Here is a 23,569-nt window from a genome sequence, read left to right on the forward strand (position 1 = left end):
ACCTTTTAGATGAACTGGAATGCCGACTGTCCACAAACATTTGGCCATGTATTGTGTCTTCAGAGTTGTAAATACAGGAGTCCCAAACTGCATACTATTGTGCTACAGTAGTTACGCCTGCAGAATGGCTTTACTGCTGCTGCGGTTGCAGTCGCGATTTTTCATTTGCTACTGCAGACTGCTAAGTGGCGCTGGAATCATAGGATTTCCATAGCTGGGAGCTGAATGATTTTAAAACCTGGGTGATGCGTTTTTTTAAAAAACACTCATAATTTTAACAACATTTATAACATTCTAAATGTTTCTAATGTTTTGCGGTTTGCTGCAGTTGTCATCGGTGCAGTCAACGTTCTCTCGCACAGACACGCACACAGCTCGCATGCTGTACTTCTCGCCCACTCTCTGATCCGGAGAAATCACAGAACATGAATGCAAACAAATGTGCCCCCTGCTGATTCACATCCATTGACTTACAGCTCTAATTGTGTTTAATAAAAAACAAAATCTTTATAAGCAGCACATCCCTTTGCGGCACCTGGTGGTGATTTTACGAATGACATTCATGTATAAATTTGTGTGTGCCGTGGCGGTAAGGGACATTTTGGATGCCAATTACTGTAAATAGTTTTTCTGTACACTAGGGCTGCAACGAACGATTATTTTCATAATCGATTAGTTGGCCGATTTTTATTTTTCGATTAATCGGATGGGGGGGCAAACTTTCAGTACAGTTGTTTTGTTTATTTAAAATAAAATCCACAAACTGAGTGTTACAAATATAAACTTCAGACTAAAACTTTACACAACTGTTTGTCCAATTATATAAGACTGAAAAGAACCCAATACACACACACACACACCAGAATATATATTATTAATTTAGTACTGTAGTTTAAATCAGTGCTGTTTGTGCACATATATTACTTCTCATAGATGCACAAAAAAGCACTGAATTAAACTACAGTCCTAAATTAATAATAAAACTCACTTTCACTGTGCCTTGTGGTTTCTGTTACTCACTGCTTTTACACGTTGTTTTACTTGTTTACTTTTGATCATAGTGCTTTAGACATTAAAGATCTTTCTCGTGCTCCCACTCTGTATCAGTGCATCTACACCGCGTGTGAGGAGCAAAACGTGGCCTCGTTACTGACAAATCACTTCCGTTATAATAAAGAACAGAAGTTACACTGATACAGCATATAATGACAAACTTAAATTAAACTAAACCTTTTTAAGCAACTTGCGACAGCATCACGGTCATGCTTCCCTGCTAAACAAACTCCGCTTTATAAAGTTTATAAATCTTCTCTGCTGTGTTTAATATAAAATGCACCCCTGCCTTAGAGGACTTTCTTCCTCAGTCAGTTGACGATTTCGCTTCTGTCTAATGGTGACTCGGGTCATGTCGGGAATAAAAGGTAACGCTGACATAAACAGTAAACTGAAGAAGTTATTGTCGGTGACTCTGGGTATTAGGCTGAAGCTAGCGACGTCGCATTGCATGCGTATGACATCATGCGCCGTTGACTATGAAGTGGCTTATACTTACGGTTAGTAAGAAAAACCGCTAGTGTTCTATTTGAGATGATATTACCGTTCTAAAATTCATACACTAGACTGTAGAGTACATAATGCATAGTGTGAGTGTATAGTATGTAATTTGGGATGCAACTTTAGTATTTATTCTCCGGAGCGTGTTTTCGGAGCAGAAATAACGTAATGAGTAAACATGCCATGCGCAGACCAACTAATCGATAATGAGATTCGTTGACTGCGATTTTCATAATCGATTATTATCGATTTTATCGATTAGTTGTTGCAGCTCTACTGTACTACGTTGGTGCCACGATTATTTAAGAATAATAGATAGTAAATGTTATGTGGTTTGGAATGCAGCCCTGAATTCTCTCTGAATCTGTATTGATTAGCACTCACAGATGTGAGATTAACCCCCAAGGACAGCCCATGTTACAAAAATCTAATGCAAGTAACTTGCACTAACAATTCTCTCTATCAGAAAATGCTAAACATCCAGTGCATTTCATGAAACATGTAACATATCTCTTAGTTTATTTAATCTTTTGTGACTATAAATAGAAGTAACGATGCACTACTAGCATCTATGGTTTAACCATAGCACAGACCCCTTGCTATGAAGATACAGGATGCATGTGACTACTACAATTTCTGTTAATTTCCTGAGCTTGGATTTTTACTTGGTATATTTTTCCAATTCACACAACTTACTAAATGTAGTTGTTTAGTTTCCATCTACAGAGGCCCAGGTCAACCACTATAATGAAATTCTCTTTACTAATACATTCACAAGTCACTACAGTGGAGATTTCAACTAGTCAGGGTAATTTGTGGGTGGTTGTGAGGAACAGTGAAGCAGAAGATGTATTGTATTTAAGTATTTTGTTTTTAAATTATACACTAGGAAAAGGATTATTTTATTTTCTCTCTCTTTTTTTCATAATAGATGTATAACACTTTTATATTAATTTGCTTGGGGTGTAAAGGTGTACGTGGGACTGTGCGACATCCCACTCAGCTAGTTTAGAGTTAGATCAACAGATCAAAGAGGACAATCCAGACTTGTTTTTGGATGCTACTGAGGTAGGAGTTGACCATGAGATTAAAACCCCCCCCAGATGCTTTTGTAGACATCATATCCTCCTTCCATTATTAAGGTAGGATTTTCAGCACTGTACTCAGTTAATCAGCGATTTCAGCCGAGTTGAACTCTTCAAAAGGAGTGCATTTTAAGAACTTTTATGTCCTTATATCGTATAACATGATACGGTCACAGTTATTGAACTTATTGCACCTATTTATTTACATTTATTGTTAGCTATTGGTAAAAAATAATTGAAGCTGGAAATTTTATTTGTAGCCTGTGTGGCATTCTTTGCAACAATGTGGAAAAGACAACTAGTCGAATTTTTTTTTTTTTTTTTTTTTTTTTTTTTTTTTTTTTTTTTAATAATTAACATTAAAACAAATTTAATAATTTAGGAAATCCAGAAGCCTGGCAGAACGGACTGGGGCGGTTGAGTAACTGGATAGCGTCCTGAAAGAAATTTGAATGGGACGTGTACTCCATAGCGCCTTTGTGATGGCAGCTTGCAAAGAGGTGGTTGCTTGGATGTTTGGTGTCAGCAGCAGTTTTCACTTACCTCCTCTTTGCCCTGATGGTGTATAGGTCCTTGATTTTGGTGAGTTTACATCTGATGTTCATCTCTGCTGAGTGGACCACTCGCTGCATTCTGGCCTTGCAGCTGGAAGAGGCAGAAGGGAACCAGACTGTGATTGAGGTAGTGAGCACAAGTTCTTTGATGGCTGGATAAAATCTTATCAGGACCAGTTGATGTACATTGAGCCTCCTGAGTTGTCGAAGAAAGACCAGTCTTTGGCATGCTTTCTTGAGGAGGATGGTTATGTTGTTGTCCCATTTAAGTTGGTTGGTGATGGTGGTCCCTAAGAATCTGAAAGACTCAACCTTGGATACAGCTGAGCCTTTGATTTTCAAGTGTTGACAGGTAGATGGATGTTTGCAAAACTCAACCAGCATTTCAACCATCTTGGCAATATTAAGCTCTAGGTTGTGATGGGCACACCATGCAATAAGACTGTCTGCTTCGCTTCTGTAGATAGTCTCATCATCGTTGGAGAGGAGACCCACTACAGTTGTCATCCATGAACTTAATGATTTTGATGGAGCTTTCTGTTGTGATGCAGTCATTGGTATAAAGGGAGTGCAGGAGTGGTGAACACAGTCTGAGAGGTGGGGGCACAATTTCACATACTGCATCCTTCCTGTCAGAAAATTAGTGATTCACTGACAGGTGTTGGAGGGTATGTTCGGCTGGATGAGTTTGCTGAGGAGTAGCTCAGGAACAACAGTGATGAAGGTGGAGCTAAAGTCCACAAACAAGATTCAACATGGGTGTTTCATAGAGTTTCAGCTATAATCACTATCACAATTCTTAGTGGGTCAAATGTACACAGAAATGACTGTCTAATTAAACAGTCTGGAAGATTTATGTAATGACTTTTAGAAACTTCTGATTGCCCATTTGTCATAATTAGGTGTTAACCTGTGGCTATATTTAATGGCCTTTGCTTTTTTGCTCATGACTGTGTCTGGTGGTGAATGAGGTCACGCCAGAAATAAAAGTTAATGCTGACACAAACAGTAAGCTGTAGAAATGCATTTTTTTTGACTGGGTATCTGCTAACGAAATTACGTGCATTACATACTTCCAGTTAGTAAAAACCACTTGTGTTCCGTTTGAGACAAGACTACATTCCTAAAATTCACACACTAGATGGTACAGTAAATAGTCTAAGTGTATAGTAAGTCATTTGGAACACAACTTTAGTATTTACTCTCTCATGCGTTTTCGGAACAGAAGTAACGCAATGAGTAAACGTGCCCTGTGCCGTGTGCAGACCAACTAATTGATAAGATTCCTTGACAACGATTTTTATGATCGATTATTATCGATTAGTTGTTGCAGTTCTAGTTGCCAGTGCTTTTTGGGTCATTGTCTTGCTGCATGATGAGTTTCCTCTCAATTATATTGGATGCATTTCTCTGTAGATTGGAAGACAGATTTCTGTAGACTTCTGAATTCATTCTGCTAATTTTCCAGCTAAACCAATTAAACTGAACCTTTTAAGCAACTCGCGACAGCATCACTGTCATGCTTCCGTGCTACACAAATTCAGCTTTATAAAGTTTGATCTTCTCCACGGTGTTTAATATAAAATGCTCACTTGCCTTAGAGGACTTGGAGGTCGCACACTTTCTTCCTCAGTTACGTGACGATTTTGCCTCCGCCTGATGGGGACTGAGGTCATATTGGGAATAAAGAATGTAGAAAGTTATTGTCAGTGACTCTGGGTATTAGGCTAAAGCTAGCGGTGTCGTATTATGTGCGTATGACGTCATGCACCGTTGACTAGGAAGCGGCTTATACTTCCGGTTAGTAAAAAAAACACGTGTTCTATTTGAGATGATATTACCTTTCTAAAATTCATACAAATGACGGTGGAGTACAAATAGTGTACATAGTGCATAGTGTAAGTGTAAAGTACATCATTTGGGACACAACTTTAGTATTTGCTCTCCGAAGCGTGTTTTCGGAACAAACGTAACATAGGGAGTAAATGTGCCGCGCGCAGACTAACTAATTGATAATGAGATTCATTGACAACGATTTTCATTATCAATTATCAATTTTATCGATTAGTTGTTGCAGCTCTACATTTAAATAAACAGACCACTGCTTTCACCTCCATGTTGGGCTACATTCCAGCTAATGTACAAATCTATGCATCAAGTTAGACTAGTCCTTAACCCCTTTCGCCCCGACACTAGCGTTCATTCTGCCGGCGAAATGGAAAACGACTTATCGGACATTTTCAATTAGTATAAACAAATGAATTATTGTATCACCACAGTTCTGGTACAAGATTAGACAGGACACTTGTGGCTTTCTGTGTGTGTATAGTTTTGTCTGTGTGCTTAACTGCTGATGAGCAGGGGGATGGGAAAGGTGTGGAGTTTGAGCTCCCTGCTGGCCAAACAATTCACACCTCTCCACGAAAACATTGAGACAGAGATAAATCGGAGAGCACGACTAAAGCTTTTTTGATAGTAAAACACCATATACATCTGCCACAATAAAATTATAACATTTAAACCCAAGATCGGACATGGATAAACGTTTACTACCTTACATTACCTACATAGACGAAACTCCAGTTCGCTTGTGGTTTTATAAATCATGCACATTTCCATCGGTATAAAGTCCATCAGCTTTATTGAAGAAAACAAATGCAATGCTCCATATTTAGTCACAAATGTCCTCTTCAAAATGCATTAAGTGCTTTGGTATCCCACCCCTCTGGAAATTAGTAATTAGCCATAAACTGAACTGAGACACCATCTAAAAGAATGCTAATCTGCTTTGGCTATGCTGAACAACCCGCCTCCTAAATTTTAATTGGGCAGTCTAACTTGATTGACACACACTTGGACCAATTGTAGACACTTCTAGCTTTCAAACAAGCCCAAACTCAACATGATTGACTACTCGGAGGCTGAGAAAATCAAACGCGTAATCAGCACAACCAAACATTTTACGTGTGCTTTTTGAGTTGTGTGTCAGCGGGTACAGGCCAATCAGCACAGCGCTACAGGGCCGTGCAGAGAAACTATCAGGAAATGGCAGCTCCGCTCTAGCGGTCTTCCTGCAAAACTTTTGTACAGCAGGTTTTTTGCATGTTTGGCAGTTTTTTTCTAATCGCTAGTTTTCTACTGGTTTTCACTCAGCGTGCGATTTATCGGCGTCTTATAGCTGCAGCGTGCTCCCGAAAAAGCCTGAATGCGTCACAGCTTCTGGAGCAGTTATTTCCGAGTGGTTCCTTTTTATTTTTTATTTTTTATTTTTTTGGAGCAAGACTATGTGGATTGAGTTGAGGGGCTCTATCTACCCCCCAAAGAAGTCCGAGGAGAGGGGTCACTCGTGTGTCTATCATTTGAGCCATTCGGAGAGCAAGTGCTCATTCACCTGGGGCTCTGGCACTATTTTTAATAAACATTATATTTTATAAGTATGTTTCAGACTTTTTTGTGTGTGAAATTACACATTGTGTAACAGAGTTTATGCTACTGCCATTTGTTTTCATTTTGTGCCATTTGGAGAGGTTTGGTGCCTTTTGGAGAGGTTTGGTGCCTTTTGGAGACGTTTGGTGCCTTTTGGAGAGGTTATTTTGTGCCTTTTCTAAAAAAAAAAAAATGTTTGCTATTTCTAGAAGTCTGCATTTTTAAAGGCTTTGTGCCATTTTTATAAGCTTTGTGCCATTTTAGAGAGGTTTTATGTCATTTGGAGACGTTTGGTGCCATTTGGAGAGGTTTTGTCTCTCCCCCGACCCCCCCCCCCCCCAAATAGAGGTTTTAACCTGTGTTTGGATAACCTTACACACAATTGTGGTGGTTAGACATAACTTTCTCATATTTTGGGTATTCATGAACAAGTACTTGGGGCATCTTTGAGACCAGGAATGGGGTTGATATCAACATTTGCTGTGAAGATATAACATTTGTGTTAAAAGTAAATAATTTTTTTATAATTAAAAAAAAAAAATTCTGAATATATTGCCCCAGGTAGGCTAGGTAAAAGAAGAAATACTTGAAATAACTGCTATTTCTTAAAGTCTTAAGTGTCTACTTTCATATGAGCCATTAACCACTACTGTGGTGTGTGATATCACAAAACAAATCAATTCTGAACATAAGTACCCCCAAAACAGACAAAAATACCATTTTTTGGCTACCGGTAAAAGAGGTTAAAGTGCATCATCTCGTAGAAGCAAAATATAAATAAAATTGTACCCAAAATATAGGATAAGTAAAAATAAAAATGCCATTAATCCTGCAGGATCACACATTTTACAGCAACTCAATAAAAAATGAAAACTAAAGCTAAACAAAACCATGATTGATACACTTGTTGAATTAACCACTAGTTACAATGAAGTGATTTGATACCAAATTTGCTCATACTGCTGAATACAAATGTTAAAATACTTTACAAATGCGCTCAGTGAGAATTCACATGGTTTATAATTGAGGGGAAACAGCCCCCCCCCCCCCCCAACATTTTTCCAAACAAGGTTATGGCAGTGTTATCTTCTATTTATTATTCATAGAATTAAACACTGAACCTGAATTGTTTTCAGCTCTTCTCTATGTAACCTCCTAGAGGTGCGCAAGTATGAATACTTCACCCAGTGCGAGCATCTGCACCTGACATCCTAACATGCTCAAAGAGATGTGCTCATAGAAGTATAACTTTGCCCTAACGCTCTTGGAGTAAAGTGCTATCTGGTGTCTTCCACATACACAAGCTCATCGATGCCCACGATTGCCTAATGTTGGTCATGATCGGGCATGAGTTCAAATCCCAGCACTGCCAATCACTGCTGCTGGGTCCTTGAGCAAGGCCTTTAATCCTCAACTGCTCAGTTATATAAATGAGAAAAATGTCCTTTCACTTCTGTAAGTCACTCTGGATAAAGGCATCTGCCAAATGCTATAATTGAGAGAGAGAAAATAAATAAATAAATAAATATATATATATATATATATATATATATATATATATATATATATATATATATATATATATATATATATATATATATATAGATAGATAGATAGATAGATAGATAGATGTCAGTTTAACATATGCATGTATACAGTGGCGATAAATATTAGAAAAAAATCAAAGTGTTTATAAATTGAAGGAATATTAGCTATGTGTATACCACTGTTCTACTAGCATGTTTTACAAAATAACCAAGATCAAAATTGGAGAACAGGAACCATTGTAGCACGGGAAAAAGTTTACAACTAAAATTTTTCAGGGTTACAGCTGTCAAAAATTTATAGGAAGTGTAGGGGCCCTTTCTTTCAATTACTTCAACACGTCTGCGGCTGCAGTACATCACTAGTTTCTCACAGTGCTCTGGTGTGATCTTGGTCCACTCTTCTTCCAGTCTCTTCCACAGTTCGGTAACTGTAGTGGGTTTTGCCAAGGATTTTCCACAGATTTTCAATCAGGTTCAGATCAGGACTCTGTGCTGGCCATCTCATTATTTAAATTTTCTTAGCTTCAAGGAACCCATGTTGTAGTGTGACAGGGGGCATTGTCTTGATAAATGCAGGCTGATTGGGAGATGCTCGCAGAGAAGTTGCTGAAGGAGGTTTGGATAAAATTTGGATTCATCCTGCTATATAGTTGTATAAGAGGCCCAACTCCTGCTGCCGAAAACATCCCCCAAACCATGACACTTTCTCCTATACCATTCACTGACTTCTTTACGCACTTTGGGTTCAGTCTTTCCCCAGTTTGACGCCAAACATAATGTTTCCCATTGGACCCAAATAAATTAAACTTGCTCTTAGCACTAAAGTGAACTTTGGACCAGTTCTCCTCTGTCCACACAACATGCTCCTCGGTAATGGTTAACCTAGCCTTTTTATTCTTTGTGCTGCTGTGAGGCTTGGTCACTGCAGAGTGGGAATTCTCTCAAATGGTGAGACACTTTATGCCGAGACCGATCCATAGAGCAGCTCGCCATCCTGCAAAGTCAATGAAATTTGTAAAGTTATCCTAACACGAATGCTGCCAGCTAAATGGGGTTTGTCAGATGATAACTAAGGAAATTAGCACCAGGAGCCAGATTAACACCAATAACTGGAAGTGTTCTCCAGTTTTGATCAGAATTCATTTTCAAATGTCTCATTTTATTTTATTTTTTGTAGTGTGCTTCAGAATATATTTAATTTGTGAAATATGTGTAAAAAACTGCCCATCTACTCCTGTTAGGATAACTTCAAATAGAACAGAGCAGTGACCTCGAAATTTAGGAAACAGTAGGTTCTCTAATTTTGATCTCCACTATATATGTATTTAGATCATGGCACTACCTCCACCATGTTACACAGATGTTAACTATGAGCGCTTGTATGTTTTGGCTCATGAGCAGATCCTTTCTTTCTTCACATTTTGGTAGAGGTTAATCTTTGTTCCAGAACAATTGTCATAAAGCATCTTTACAGAACTCTGTAAATTCAGAATATATATTTTACATTTATGAATTTATCCCCTAATGAGCAAGTCAGAGTTGAAGTTGGTAAAGAAAAACTGAGACAATATGAGGAAGAACCTTGAGAGGAACCAGACTCAAAAGGGAACCCATCCTCATCTGGGTGATACTGGATAATGTGATTTTTATAAATAATTCCCTTCTATAACTGTAAACTACAATATATTGTAAAAAGTACGGTTGTGTAACAAGGAAAATTCATTAAAATTTTACATGAAGTCATGCTAAAATTTTAATTTATTGAAGTTTTCCACTGTTCATTGATGGAGGTTTGAATGCACACTGTTCATGGCAATTGCAGTCCTAAAGCTATCATACCAATTGTAGTCCAAAGCCATCATAGCAAAACTTTAATTGCAGTCCAGCACCATTTTCATGGTCAAGTGGTACCATCCACAGTAATCTCACTGATCTTTAGGCCACACCATGTAGAGCCATCTTCAACAGTAGTGACTGGTTTCCAAATGATGAGAACTCCAACAAGAAGTAGGGCTGTAGAAGTAGGATGGATCAGACTGGTCTGGGGAGCAGAAAGGGTCAGGATCCCTGGTATCTTAGGAGTAGCATTTGGGGGGAGAGAGAGAGAGAGAGAGAGAAAGAAAGATTATTAGGCATGCTAGTTGTTACTTAATGGTTAAGGACAATGTACATTGTGTGCAAAGTGTAATCAGGGACTTCGGCATGACTAGCTATGACAGCATAACTAAAAGGGAGAGCCAGAAGCTAATAAAGGCATGAGGGCACCCTGAAACATAAAGTGGCCAACCACTCCACTGTCAAATTATCCGGAAAGTAGCTTGCTAGTGAAGTGTTGCTTTTACCTTTGGTCCCTTCTAAGAACTGGTTGATCTGTGCTGTGGTGTATAGGTCCTCAATTTGTTGGAACTTGGCTCATTCTGGTTGATCTCTCCCTCCTCCATGGGTGTGATCTCATCCTCACCTGTACTGCACTCTGGGCTTTCATTCTCTGGCATTATAACATTTCTTAATTTGCTCCTGTTCTTGGGTTGTGTTGAGAAATCCAAACTTTGTGGTGTAAGAGGAAATGGTTGTGGGGACCAACAGTGTCTTTCAACTCAGCTGAACGTCTCGGTATGTTTCTCCTCCTGCTGCTTACCTGGTGAATGTCAGCTTTAGCACAGACGTCCAGGCTAGTATCACTGCTAGCTCTAGTGCTAACACCAGCATTATCTCCAGTGTCAGAAATTTCAGTAGTGTTGGCATGAGTGTTAGTATTGTAGCGATTCTTTTTTTTTTTTATTAGCGATTTTTACTCAAGGCACCTCCCTTAGAGTCTGAACCCCATGCAGTTGGGTCAGATGAAGTCACCACAGGGTCCTTTGCAGGCTGAGCTGCATCACTGAGGAGGCATGTGGGTCAAGCAATATCTGCCAGTGCAGGGACCCTTACAGTCTGGAACATGCAGCTGAAGGAGTTATCAGGGTTGGGTATTGACAGCCGACACAAAAGGTCCTTAAAATCTGGAACACTCAACTGAAGGTACCTTGAAAGGAAGGTTTTGCTTACAAAAGCTTAACCTTAATCGTAACGTTGCGCCTCTCCTTGTCAGGTCAGAGATTCGGGACAGTTGTTTCTGTTAATGTCTTCTACCTCAAGGGATGAAGACTCAGAACGTGGTGCTTCTATTAATGTCTCTTTCCTTGTCAGGTTAGAAATTCAGAATGAGGGGGTGCCAATCTGGGATACATCTTTATCCCTTTCTTCTAAGGAGGAGATTGTAGTCTGGCACCTTTCCATCCAGTCAACGTAATTGGCTATTGATGCCAGAAGTGCCCACAGTGTATCCCACCCTAGTGTGGAACTCATTTGCATAGTGTAAAGTACTAGGAGAAGTGTCTTTAAAGTTTGCCTATGCAATATTTCTTTTCAAAACCTCTTTCAAAATATTCTAGGTATTGTGCTGAACAAAGAGTCCAAACATGATAAGAAATGGCTGAACCTATGCATTCATTTATGTGTTAATGGATCAGCCCATATAAACTGTTGTCAGCGATCATTATCTATTAGCATAAACTGTTCTTTACATGAATGTGAAGTGTAGTTAGAGAGGGACCCTGTTATAACTAGGCCCTGGAATACCATCTCAGTTGCTGTTCACTACAGTACTGGCGTTGGATACAGTGTTTGCAACAGACCCACATTACTGCTGTAACCTGGCTGTGTTGCCATCTGAGCTCCCCGGTCACATGGCTCTGTGCGGGCAGCCAGACTTTTTGTGTCTGATGTCCCCACACTCAAAACATTGTGTGCTTTCAGTGCTGGTGAAGACAGTGTAACTGCTGTCTCTGTTTGCACTTAAAGTTCACATTTAGTGTCTCAGAGTGGTCGAGAAACATAAAAACTTGTCTCTGAAAAGACAAGATGTGTTTCACTGCAGTGTTTTTTCTGAATCATTTTAATTGAGATGGCGAAGTTCCCAAAGCAGGCCAGCTCCTTCATAATACCCTCATTTTGAACGAATGGAGGCATGTTAGGGATGACTAGTCATGTTGCACCATAACCCTGTTTACCCATATTCCATTTTTAATCAGTGTGTTGAATAGAGCCTGTTTTTTCAGAAACGCCACAATAGCTTTGTTTATTCGGGAGGCAGAGTAGATGGTCACACCTATATCTACATAAATGTGTGGCATCGCCGATGCATCAGTGGTATGTCATCGAGTAGTTCACACATATAGCCTAGTTCACACTACACGATTTTAAGCCCAGTTTGCAAGTCGCCGCAATCGGCACTCGCCAATCGGCAGTTGATCGTTATGTGTGAACTACTCAACAATGCCTTGCTGAGGCATCGGCAACACCACACAGATATTTGGCATGCTAAATATTCGGAGCTGTCGGGTGACTCCACACACTATGGTGTGAAAAGTGTCGTCACTGGCAGTGATTGCGGTGGTGAGCTACAGCCAATGAGAGAGCAAGGCATGAGGTGAGGTCCCAGTGAGAAAGGGAAACCCACAAAACCTTTTTTACTCATCTCCAACTGTCTCTGTAGCACACAAAATCACTGTGTGCTAATCCATTCTTTCACCCATGTTCTTTGACTTGTCCTTTTTGGGGTTTCTTCAGCACAAATCATCGCGCAAACAGCTCAGACCGATTGTTTCTGTCCTATGTCCATCTTCAAATAAACAACTCCTGTTTCACGTGTGGTTTTCGCGTCATATATCCGAGTCGCTTCTGGATCGTTTTTTTCATGAAAAAGCGTAGTTTGGACACCAGGTTGAGTCATCGGGTGACGGAGTCGTTGTCAGCTCATGGAGTGTGTGTGTGACCCCCTGTCGCCGAGCAATCATGTAGTGTGAACACCACAATGACTTCTTGATTACAAGAGAGCAAGTCATGTTGAACAGCACAGTGATCTACCAATGCTGAAAGTCGTATAATGTAAACTTGGCTTAACGATTGACTGCTGATTGGTGAGCCCCGATTGCTTGGCGAGCTCGGCGACTTGGAAATCGGGCTTAAAATAGTGTAGTGTAAATTAGGTTTAACAACACCTCCAATCTCCAGCACACACCTGATGCCATGTTGGGGAGACAGTGTCTCCCTGCTGGCCTTAGAGGCCATGGCATCTCAACTGTTAACTGCACACAAAGAAAAGTAAGAAAAAGAACATGTAAAATGTGAGTTCATGCACTCCCTCCACACTGCATGCACAGAGAGGGAGAGAGATGGAGAGAGAGCGCATACCATCACTCAGAGCAAAGCCAGCCACAGATGGCATCACTGGGAGTCGACCAATCTCAGAAAACTTTACCTACAGTGTATATAAAAAGTTTACACAGCTCTGTTAAAATGTCATGTTTTTGTGATGTAAAAAAAATTAAACCAAGATAAATCATCAGAAACTTTTCTACCTTTATTGTGAAATTTTTACCTATTAATTAAAGTGAAAAAAATCATTTTAGGGGAAAAAATAAAAACTGTACAATAAGCTGGTCCTTTAGATTTTATCACAGTATTCAGTCTTTTTCAGTAACAGTCACTCAGTTTGGCACATCTTGACTTAGCAATATTTTCATCTCGGGCATCTCCTATGCACAGCCTTGTTCACCCTACAGGATTTAGGTCTGGACTCTCTCTGGGCCATTCGAAAACCTTGAACTTGTTTTGGTGAAGCCATTCCTTTGTTAATGTGGAGGTTTGCATTGGGTCGTTGCCATGCTGAAAGGTGAAATTCCTCTTCATGTTGAGTGTTTTAACAGAAGCCTTAAGGTTTTGTGCCAAAATTGACTGGTATTTGAAGCTACTCATTATTCCTTCTACACTGATTAAAGCCCCAATTCCAGCTGAAGAAAAACCACCCCAAAGTATGATGCTGCCACCACCAGGCTTCCCTGTGGGGATGGTGGTCTTTTGGTGATGTTTTTTTTTTTTTTTTTTTGTGCCAAACATTTTGGTATTATGGGCAAAAAGTTTAACTTTTGTCTCATCAAACCATAACACATTATTCAACATGGATTTGGGAGATTGAGTGAATAATTTTTTTTTACATTTTTTGGTTAAAGGTTTCCGTCTTGCCACCCTACCCCATAGCCTAGAGATATAAAGAATTCGAGATTTTCGCATGTAGGGAGCAACGAGTACTTCCCAGCCTCCCAGGCCAGTTTTCACCTGATCTGATCATAAATTTTAAGAGGGACATCCTGTTCTTAGTAGTGTCACTGTTGTCATATTTTCTCCACTTGTTGATTATCGTCTTTACAGTGTTCCATGGTATATCCAATGCCTTGGAATTCTTTTTGTAACCCTCTCCGAATTTATATATTTCAACAATGAGATCCCGTACTAGCTTTGTAAGCTCATGGGTTTTCCAGTTGGATGCTACCAAGATAATGTCAGGAAAATCCTATAGGAACAGCTGTACTTTATTTGGGGGCAGTCAGTCACTTTTATTGATGGCCGGTATATACTAATTTAGTATTTAACATGTTTGAACGTGATTGGTTGATTCTGAACACTGCCACATTATAAAAGGGTATGCACATTTATGGACATTGGAAGCCATTTTAACAGGGGTTTGTAGACTTTTTATATCCACTGTATACATTCTCTCCAAAATCACACAATCACACCCTGTTTTCCCATGCTTGACAGAATCATGTGGTCATTTAGTCTATGTGCTTCTAAAAATCTGGCTAGGTCTGTGTGGAGAAATTCATCTGTATGCTAAAAGGTGGCATGTGCATTTTTGTTTTTTTGGGGGGACAAGCTTTTAACATTTCTTTATTGACACGGGACATTCAATAACGAAAGTGTAGGCTGATATTTAATATTTTCTTTTAGTGTGTAGATCATAATTTTCACAACTAATTTAATGTATAAATTAGTTTGTGTTCCTATTTTTGCTAACAAGTTGTATGATTTGTTTATTTTTTTCATGTTTCGCAAAAAAAACATGCAGACATTTATCCTTCCCTAATGCTCAAGTCTAGTTAGATCTGATAGAACAGTAAATATCTTTCACTACAGTTGTAAACAGTTTATTGTTATTTGGAAATGGACTAGACAGCGAACACCTCTGAAATGATTCAGTAAAAACCATTCCAAGTGGTGAATTTTTATGGATACTAAAATGTTTATACATTCACCCTTCAAGCAGTGTAAAATGTATTTGTGTAATATCAATGTTTTTATTTCTCCCTTTTTTGCAGTTTGTCCATATTAACAATCTGAAGCTGATCTGCCGTGCACATCAGCTGGTTCATGAGGGCTACAAGTTTATGTTCGATGAGAAGCTTGTCACCGTGTGGTCAGCCCCCAACTACTGCTACCGCTGTGGCAACATTGCCTCAATTATGGTGTTTAAGGATGTGAATACACGGGAGCCCAAACTGTTCCGTGCCGTGCCTGATGCAGAGCGAGTCATTCCACCCAGAACCACGACGCCATACTTCCTCTGAGGGCGAGATCTTTGATGCCCACTGTGTCCACTCTCCCCTCTTTCTCATCTTGGTCAACCTCTCTTTTTGTTTTTTGTTGGTTGGCTTGTGGTGTTCTGTTTTGTTTTTTTTTTTTTTTTTGTTTTTTTTTTATCTGAAGTTTTTTAAAGAATATGCATCCCCTCTCACCACCCCTTCCCCGAGATTAGATTATGAGGAACCCTGAGAATGTTGCTAGCCCTTTTCATGAGAAGTGCAAGCTTGTCATGTAGAAATTTGGTATGAAGAAAACAGTGTTCCTCTTGGTGCTGGTTGTTTTTTTTGTTTTTTTTTTTTGTTTTGTTTTGTTTTTTTTTTTAATTTAATCATACATGGATTTAATTATATGTGGTACCATAACTCTTAAAGAATGTACACCACTTAGTCAGACCACTTTGAATATTGGTTTACTCAGATGGTTTAATCTGGCCCTTTTCTCTTGAAAACTAAAGTGCATAATGAAATTGCAATATGGGGGTGAGGTTGGACCAGGTGATGAGACAGAGGAGGCTGTGATTATTTTGTACATTTAAAAATTGCATTGATTTAATCCTTTTTTTCCAGATTTGTTGTATTTTATTATTGTAGAGATGGTGACCCACATACCAATTAAATATTGAAAAATAAACCCCATTTATTATTAATTTAAACAGTTTGTACGTGCGTGTGTTTTGTGTGACATTATTCCCTTACCATGATTTAGACACGTGTGTGTCTGTGTGTGTGTCTGTGTGTGTTGTTAAGTGACCCAAAGTGGTCATATGGTGGCGTACGTTAACATGAAAATGCGTCTATGCAAATCAATGTCTGCCCCGCCCTCTAAGGGGGAGGTTCGGTTGGCAACACTGTAAGCCAATTAAATGCTTGGCTTTATGTGACGTCATAGTGGTCGGCTGTGCAGCAAGTTAGTGTGAGATGTGTTTTTCAATGGAAATTGTACAAAAACGACAGAAGTCACCGACGGAACAAAAATAAAAATTTTGTCTTTGAGAGAAAAGCTAAATGAGGTGGCTGTTAAATGACGCTGACGGAACAAGTGCGCATTGGTATTTCTGAAATTTTACACTGCATCAACGTTGAAGAACGTTTTTTCCCTTGAGGTTTCGAAGAAGATACAATATACAGGTGATGTAACGTTAACTGTTATCTCTCCACCTACCCGTTTAAATTGGATTGTCTAATCATGTATTTTTTTGTCCACATTTTCCCGTTTGTGTAGTTGTACAGTTGTGCAAATTTGACTGTTTAGTTAGCTAGCGCTACCTGTGCATCATTGCTTTAAATTGTCCACGCTTTTAAAATAGCTGTCATATAAATGATCATTAGTAAGGTATTCGCCTTTAAAAGTGCACAAACAGACTCCAGTTAATTTATTAACTGCATAAATACCTAGCGAGCGTACAAATATAGCTAGCACAACCCGGAGACGAAGCGTAAATAACAGTGACAGGAAAAGCTCTAATAAAAATAAAAATAGTGCTTTAAACCACATTTAATCCCCATAGATCTTTCTTCTTAATTTACACATTTCATCGCATAAACTTTCATTTTCCGACTTTGACAGATCCAGAACGTCAGGGGCATTATCGCTCTGTGATCTCGTTGCAGGCGAATTGAAAAAGACATAGAGGTAAGGACATTTTATATTAACTCAATGTATTTGATAATCATATTTCTAAGATATCCTTATTATAAAGAGTAAAACAGTACCGTAATAACAGCTCTGAACTATACGATAAACGGTTGCTTGACTATTTGGTTAGAGATTACGAGTTTAACTTTTAATGTTTAGCTTGCTGGTCCTGCATGTGGCCGTGTACACGGATATGTGTCTTTGAAAAAGGAATCGTAAATGTTGAGACCCAAACAGCCTCATGACATGGCTACATCAAGACCGTATACTATTGTACTAAATATGGTAATATAGTACAGAACATAAGGCACACAGCATTTCATGTGATGCTATTTGTAACGTGTAGTCATGGAGTCAGTTATTAATAGTGGCGTCCTGTTGTTTAGTACGGTAGTATGCAGTTACCTGTGGTGGCATTCTATTTTATCACTTGGTAGGAAGCGGTTTGGGATTTATCAATTGAATCGGTATTGCTAGCGTACTATTTTGACCAGGTCGTATGCTGTTTAGGTTGTTAGACTACAGCGTGTGTCCTGGTTCTTCTACTGTTATGGAGATCAGTACGCTTCGAAAAAATATATAACCTTTTAACGAGACTCATTAAGGTCGCTGTACTGAAATAACGGTGCAGGATAACTATGAATGAATAGGATGTGTAAACCCTTGTGCTGCTCCGAGTGTTTATGCAATATGCGGGATTTGGATTAAAGTGATGCTGAAGATAAACGTACATTAGACAGCATGGCATTTATCTTTATTTGAAACCAACATAAATCTGAGATTGGTCAGCGTGTCCAGAAGAGTCTTTAAGTGTGTGTAGATTTTTGTTGCAGAAATATATATTTTTTTACAGTAAATATATTTCCAGTGTGGGTATTCATAAGAAATTTCACCAGACTTTGGTATTAACTCAAGAAATCCACACAAAAAGAAATCCAAACATTAAAGTCCATAAATGACTACGTTTACATGGACAGCAGTAATCTAATTATTGACCTTACTCTGATTAAGATAATAATGTGATTAAGGTGTTTACATGAGTCGCTTTTAGAATACTCCTGTCGTGTTCCCGTTTTACATGTTATAGAACACAATTAGATTAACAGCCCGCGTCATTACGTCACCGCTCCACGCCGTCCGACGTCCCTCCAGAATTTCACATATTAACATACAGTTCGTCTTCGTTATGGTACCGTATACAGTTTTGGGTGTTTTTATTTAATTTTTTTACGAACGCTTTAAATGTAGTTAATTATTTGTCATGCTATACGTGCTAATAGACAACTGCTTGAAGCCGTGGGCTGTGTCCCAAACCGCATACTTACCGTATATATAGTAGCCGAGATGCATATATTTTTCCCCACTACAGGCCTATAGTAGGTAAGTATGCGGTTTGGGACGCAGCCGAACTCTCTTGTTTGCTGTAAAATCTTGAAAACTGCTATGTGTGATCGTGTCCTGTTGCAAAATGTGGTGAAAACTCTCACACGACGTTCATAATGTGATTAAGGTGTCTGTAATACACGTCGTCTGTAATACACGTCGATAATGCGACTAAAACAGGAGTACTCTACCTGTCTTAGTTCGATTAGAGCTTAATTCGAGTATGACCTTAATTAGATTAAGGTAAGTAAAAATTGCTGTTTACATGGTAGTTTCTTATTCAAAGTATGGTCTTAATCGGGTTAAGAGTGGATTATTGTTGTCCATGTAAACGCAGCTAGTGAAGCTGTGTGTGATAAAGAGGAATGACGCAGAAAAAAAAATCTTGAACATGCTAACTGAAATCTATTTAATACTTAGTGGAGAAGCCTTTGTTTGTAATGACAGCGTCAAGACGCTTCCTGTATGAAGAAATTAATCGGCCGCAGTATTCAGGTGTGATTTTGGCCCATTCTTCTAAACATATTGTCTTTAAATCTTGTTCAATTGGATTCAAGTCAGGTGATTGACTGGGCCATTCTAATGCCTTGATTTTTTTTCTCTTACACCAATTGAGAGTTTCCTTTGCTGTATGCTTTGGATCATTGTCCTGCTGGAAGGTCCACCCATGTCTCATCTTCATCATCCTGGTGGATGGCAGCAGATTCTTCTCAAGGATCTTTCAGTAAAGAGCTCCATTCATAGTTACTTCAATTATATGAAGTCTGCCAGTACAATGTGATGAAAAACAGCCCCACACCATGATGCTTCCACCTCCAAACTTCACTGTTGGTATAGTGTTTTAAGGGTTAATGTGCAGTGCCATTTTTTTCTCTAAACATTGTGTGTAGTATGACAGCCAAAAAGTTACATTTTGCTCTCATTGACCAGACTACACTCACAGTATTTCATAAGCTTGTCCAAATGAGTTGTAGCAAACTTTAAATGAGCTTCGATATGCCTTTTCTTTAGTAATGGAGTCTTACGGGGTGAGCGTGCATAGAGGCCATGGTGGTGGAGTGCATTGCCTATTGTTATCTCTGTAACGATGACAACTGCTGCCTCCGAGTGTTTCTGGAGCTCTTTCAGAGTGGTCCTTGGCTCTTGGGTTACTCTTCTGACTATTCTTCTGACTCCCTGGTCAGAAATCTTGTGAGAGGCTCCTGTGTGTTGCCGGTTGATGATGGAGTGATGTTGCTTCCACTTGCGGATAATGGCCCAAATGGTGCTTACTGGAAGATTCAGAAGTTTTGAAATAGGTCTGTATCCGATTCTATCAGTATGTTTCGCAACAATAAGGTTGCGAAGTTCTTGGGAGAGCTCTTTGCTTTTACCCATTATGAGTACCCATCACCCATTTCTTGTGCGACACCTTGGTAACGAAAAGCCTTTTTTATATTCCATCAATTTACTAACACAACTGATATTAATTTGCACAGATAGAAGGTATAATTACTTTCTAACTACTTACAGATTTCAGCTAGTTCCTTGCCTTACCTTGCCTTGGAGAACTGCTTTTTGTTTGTGTGACTTTTTTTTTCCTGTGTCATTCCACTTTATTACACATAACTTTATTTATGGATTTTAATGTTGTGAATTATTTATATTTGTGGTTTTCTTGAGTTAATACTGATGTCTGGTGAAAATTTCATGTGAATAACCTCATTGGAAATATATTTACTGGAAAAAGGTTTGACGTGCTCAATACTTATTTACCCCCACCAGGGCTCTACGGTAACAATTTCTTTTAGGAGCACTTGTGCTCCTAATTGCAAAAATTTAGGAGCACGGTTGAAGTTGAGTTTTTTTCTTAGAGATGGTAACATTAATGTGCCACGTTAAAGTTAATTCTGTCAATTATGACAGAATTTATGAACATAGCGTGAGCCGTGACAAATTAATTTACCTTCTGATAAACTAAATGTAATATTTTCAGTTAATTTTACAGGCTGTATGCAAAAAATAACAACTTCTGGGCTGAAGCCAATTCTTGAACTGCTCTGCGTACATGGTGTATATAGGCCTATCTGATATTACGATTATTTTGATCAATATTGAGATCACGATTATTTATCACGATTATTTATTGATTTTAGGGAAACATATTTTTATTGTATTTTCATATTTAAATAAACAGACCACTGCTTTCACCTCCATGTTGTGCTACGTTCCTGCTAATGTACAAATCTTTACATCAAATTAGACTGGTCCTTAAAGTGCCTTATCTTGTAGAAGCAAAATCTAAATAAAATTGTACCCAAAATATAGGATAAGTAAAAATAAAAAATACCATCAACCAAATGAAAATATGCAATCAAATATAGCAATATGAACCCAAATGAAAACAGTTCAGGCCTATGCAGAAAAGGCAGTAACAGTGTTTACAGGAGGAGGGACGCAGCCAATCACTCAATAGAGAGGTGCAGGGATGACGTCATTTTGTGCCGGAACTTGGAAGTTAGCATCACACTAGTTCCCTCAGCAAAAACCCAATAGGATTTTCCCATAGGCTTTTGGATTATTGCCAAAAAAAAGCTCTGTGATCAACAAACGTTTACAATACTAACATGTTTTGTCCATCAAGATAATTTTCACAAATTAACACAACTTTTATGAAGTTAGAAGCCTAAATACAATCGGCAGAAATAAACAGCTAACCGTATGCTATAAACGAACTACACCATGGTCGTTCAACTTCAACGTCACCATCACCAAGCTTCCGAAAACTTTTCCAAACTTGATTTAAAACATTTTCCATATTACGGATTTACTCTGTGGTTGGATCTTCATCCACGTTTTTTTTTGGGGGGGGGGATTGTGCACAGCATACCTGAACCAGTTTATCTGCAAAGTTTTTTCCTGTTCGGCATGATGACGTTTAATGTCCACGACAACCTCTGTAGTGCCATTTAGCAACTTGTTTGTGTCATGATTTCGTAAGCGCTGGAGCATGCAGCACACTCTTTTAGTGACATTGACTTTGTTTACTTTCTACGTGTGCATTTGTTATGATTCCTGCCCCTGTATTGTCATTGGTTGTTCCCTTATGTGTCGTCATTTGTCTCAGCTGTTTTGTGTTCACCCTTAATTACGTTTGTCATTTAAACCCCTCGTATCTCTTTGTTCGACGCAAAGTATTGCGTGAGTTTCCGTGCACCAAGCTTTTGTTCATAGTTTCACGTCTCATAGTTTTGATCCTGCTCTCGACCTCGTTGTTTGAATCTTGTTTAGCCTAGTTTATGCCCGTTTGCTGATCGCCTGAACTTTTGCTTGTTTTTGACCACGCTATTGTCTCACATTTTGGATTTGTCTGCCTCTCTTCAATTAAGCTCTTGTCTGCACTTGCATCCGTCCTAAACCCTCATTACACGACCGTTAGCAACTGCCTTTTTCAATGCACGTAAAAGCTTTAAAAAAAAAAATCAGGAGTGGGGTTTTACTGACATATTTTATGTCGTAGAATAAAACATGAAAAATATTTTGAGCTTGTGTTCACCACAGACATTATTTCAGGCTTTTAACCAAAATCCCATTCAAAAAACCCATTGATTTTGGGATGGAACCAGAATGGCTTAAATGCTAACTTGTTTCCGGGCTTTGGCATACAAAATGACGTCATCCCTGCGCCACTCTATGGTGACTGGCTGTAAGTTTAGGAACTGCTTGATTTGATATGAAGTGTAGTTTTCTATGAGTGGAGGACGAACTTTAAACGTCAATATCGCAGTCGATCATGTTCATGTAATCGTGGGCAGTCAAAATCATAATCAAGATCGATTTTCGATTAATTTTGCAGCCCTAAATCTCATATAGGATGTGATTGGGTGAGTTCATTTATCGACCAGATGCAAAGCTCTTTAGTTTAATGGTGTTCATTACTGATCTTCCGATCAGGATTTTTACAGAAGATACCGATTTCTTGTCATCTTGATCAACCGATACCGATCCAGATACCAGTCTTTTTTTTTTTTTTTTTTAAGCTTTAATCAGGAGGTCTATCATTAACAGTTAAATGTAAGCTCTTTGCTCATTGTCACTGTTAATTAAAATAATAGCAATGAGAAATACTGTTGGTTAATTGATGAATAAACAAGCATAAAATATTTATTTTTAAATATTTTAAACAATAAAGAGTCCTAATTAAAAGTAGACTAACACAAACATGGTCCATATTAGGAAAAAGAAGGCTAATAGCCTTCTAAGGAAATAGAAGCCTACTAAGCTTAATGTAAAATTGATATTAAATGCAACCCATAGTAATTAAACATTATTTCATTTCACAATTTATTTATATTTTATGAATTTGTTATATAATTTTTTTAATTAAATTATTTATTTATAACTAACCGCATTTTCTGTCTTTACATTTTATTAGTTTTTTTGTTTGTTTGTTTATCAGTTTTAGATGGGTGCCCCCAGTACAGTGTTGCCATGTCTGCTGATAATATTCCGTTTTTGGGGGATTAAACAAACTGAAAACTGGTGTTGACTTTTCAAGTGATATCTGGCAACCGTGAGTTTAAATGAAATGAATGCACTGCCTGAGTTGGTGAAGGGAGAGCGGCAGCATACTGTATGTTTACAGACTGAACAGTTGCTACTCTTGATTATGATTGGTGAGGAATTATTTGATAAAGAAGTTTGAATTACACCCCACCTTGTAGGTGATGAAAAGTAGTGTGAAAGTAACTGTTGTGTGGTGGTGCTAGATGCATTTTGGAGTTGTAGTTTTTATTCTGATTGTATCATACAACTCTGTACAGGTCACTCGCACCGGTGCGAATATATATTTTTTCACAGTTGCACAAAGTACTTTTCAGTCGCAAATGCAAGTGAAATGGTCGTACTGTAGAGTCCTGCCCACTGTATCCTAACAAAATGT

General features: G+C 38.6%; 2 protein-coding genes across 4 annotated transcripts in view; both read left to right on the plus strand.

Annotated features, from left to right (window-relative positions):
* The window catches only part of ppp6c (protein phosphatase 6, catalytic subunit), a 43,819-nt gene extending 27,537 nt beyond the window's left edge, over window positions 1–16,282 (plus strand). Inside the window, exon 7 of the mRNA XM_053617571.1 lies at window positions 15,366–16,282. Within this exon, the coding sequence (XP_053473546.1) occupies window positions 15,366–15,614 (249 nt within the window). The 3' untranslated portion in view covers window positions 15,615–16,282. The remainder of the gene's footprint in view (window positions 1–15,365) is intronic.
* Window positions 16,283–16,427: 145 nt separating this feature from the next.
* The window catches only part of scai (suppressor of cancer cell invasion), a 115,400-nt gene continuing 108,258 nt past the window's right edge, over window positions 16,428–23,569 (plus strand). For all 3 annotated transcript variants that reach the window (XM_053617567.1, XM_053617568.1, XM_053617569.1), the window contains exons 1-2: window positions 16,428–16,757; window positions 17,197–17,262. The gene's annotated coding sequence lies outside the window, so the exon portion shown is untranslated. The remainder of the gene's footprint in view (window positions 16,758–17,196; window positions 17,263–23,569) is intronic.

Source organism: Ictalurus furcatus, chromosome 28 (genome assembly GCF_023375685.1).
Source record: "Ictalurus furcatus strain D&B chromosome 28, Billie_1.0, whole genome shotgun sequence".
Classification (NCBI taxonomy): domain Eukaryota; kingdom Metazoa; phylum Chordata; class Actinopteri; order Siluriformes; family Ictaluridae; genus Ictalurus; species Ictalurus furcatus.